The sequence below is a fragment of the Limulus polyphemus genome, unplaced genomic scaffold (genome assembly GCF_000517525.1).
Source record: "Limulus polyphemus unplaced genomic scaffold, Limulus_polyphemus-2.1.2 Scaffold5273, whole genome shotgun sequence".
NCBI lineage: Eukaryota > Metazoa > Arthropoda > Merostomata > Xiphosura > Limulidae > Limulus > Limulus polyphemus.
In genome coordinates this window covers 6,637-7,632 of record NW_013670883.1, presented here as the reverse complement: position 1 = coordinate 7,632, position 996 = coordinate 6,637, and the positions used below count along the sequence as shown (strand labels likewise).

The window sequence follows — 996 nt, the reverse complement described above, 5'->3', positions numbered from 1 at the left end:
AACACATCGTCATCTCATACATAATCAGTATTACTTGCAGATATAAAAATATAACAATACCTGCGAGTACATGCTAGTCTTTGGTATATTCAAACACATCGTCATCTCATACATAATCAGTATTACTTGCAGATATAAAAATATAACAATACCTGCTAGTACATGCGAGTCTTTGGTATATTCCAACACATCGTCAACTAAATGAGCATCAAAGGCAGTCTGTTCAAAACATGAAATTACAATAATTAATATACGTATCCAGCCATCTGTTCAACATATAAAATTGTTGTACAATTTCTAGATAATATTTGCATTGTACACACGTATATATTATCTACGACACTGTACACACGTATATATTATCTACGACAGTGTACACACGTATATATTATCTACGACACTGTACACACGTATGTATTATCTACGACACTGTACACACGTATATATTATCTACGACACTGTACACACGTATATATTATCTACGACACTGTACACACGTATATATTATCTACGACGCTGTACACACGTATATATTATCTACGACGCTGTACACACGTATATATTATCTACGACGCTGTACACACGTATATATTATCTACGACGCTGTACACACGTATATATTATCTACGACACTGTACACACGTATATATATATATATTATCTACGACAGTTTTCACTGCAGTACATTTACATACACAAAAAACACATGTACCTTTGATAAGAAAAAGAGACTGCCATTCAAAACTTATCACAAAATAAAGTGAGTTAATACATTAACAATTAAATCTATCAAGTATTTAAAAAAAATGGACTTTTAAAATTACCTTTAGAAGATATGACCATGGAGTCTAATCTAACACTAACACCAAGGTAATAACTTGTAGATGTTACTCACTATCATGGAAAGTCTAATCTAACACTAACATCAAGGTAATAACTTGTAGATGATACTCACTACCATAAAGTCTAATCTAACACTAACATCAAGGTAATAAC

General features: G+C 31.7%; 1 protein-coding gene across 2 annotated transcripts in view; it reads right to left on the bottom strand.

Annotated features, from left to right (window-relative positions):
- LOC106472356 (rho GTPase-activating protein 44-like) overlaps window positions 1-996 on the bottom strand; it is an 18,800-nt gene that overhangs the window by 12,449 nt on the left and 5,355 nt on the right. For both annotated transcript variants that reach the window (XM_013932994.2, XM_022400948.1), the window contains exon 6: window positions 153-219. In XM_013932994.2, the coding sequence (XP_013788448.2) occupies window positions 153-219 (67 nt within the window). The remainder of the gene's footprint in view (window positions 1-152; window positions 220-996) is intronic.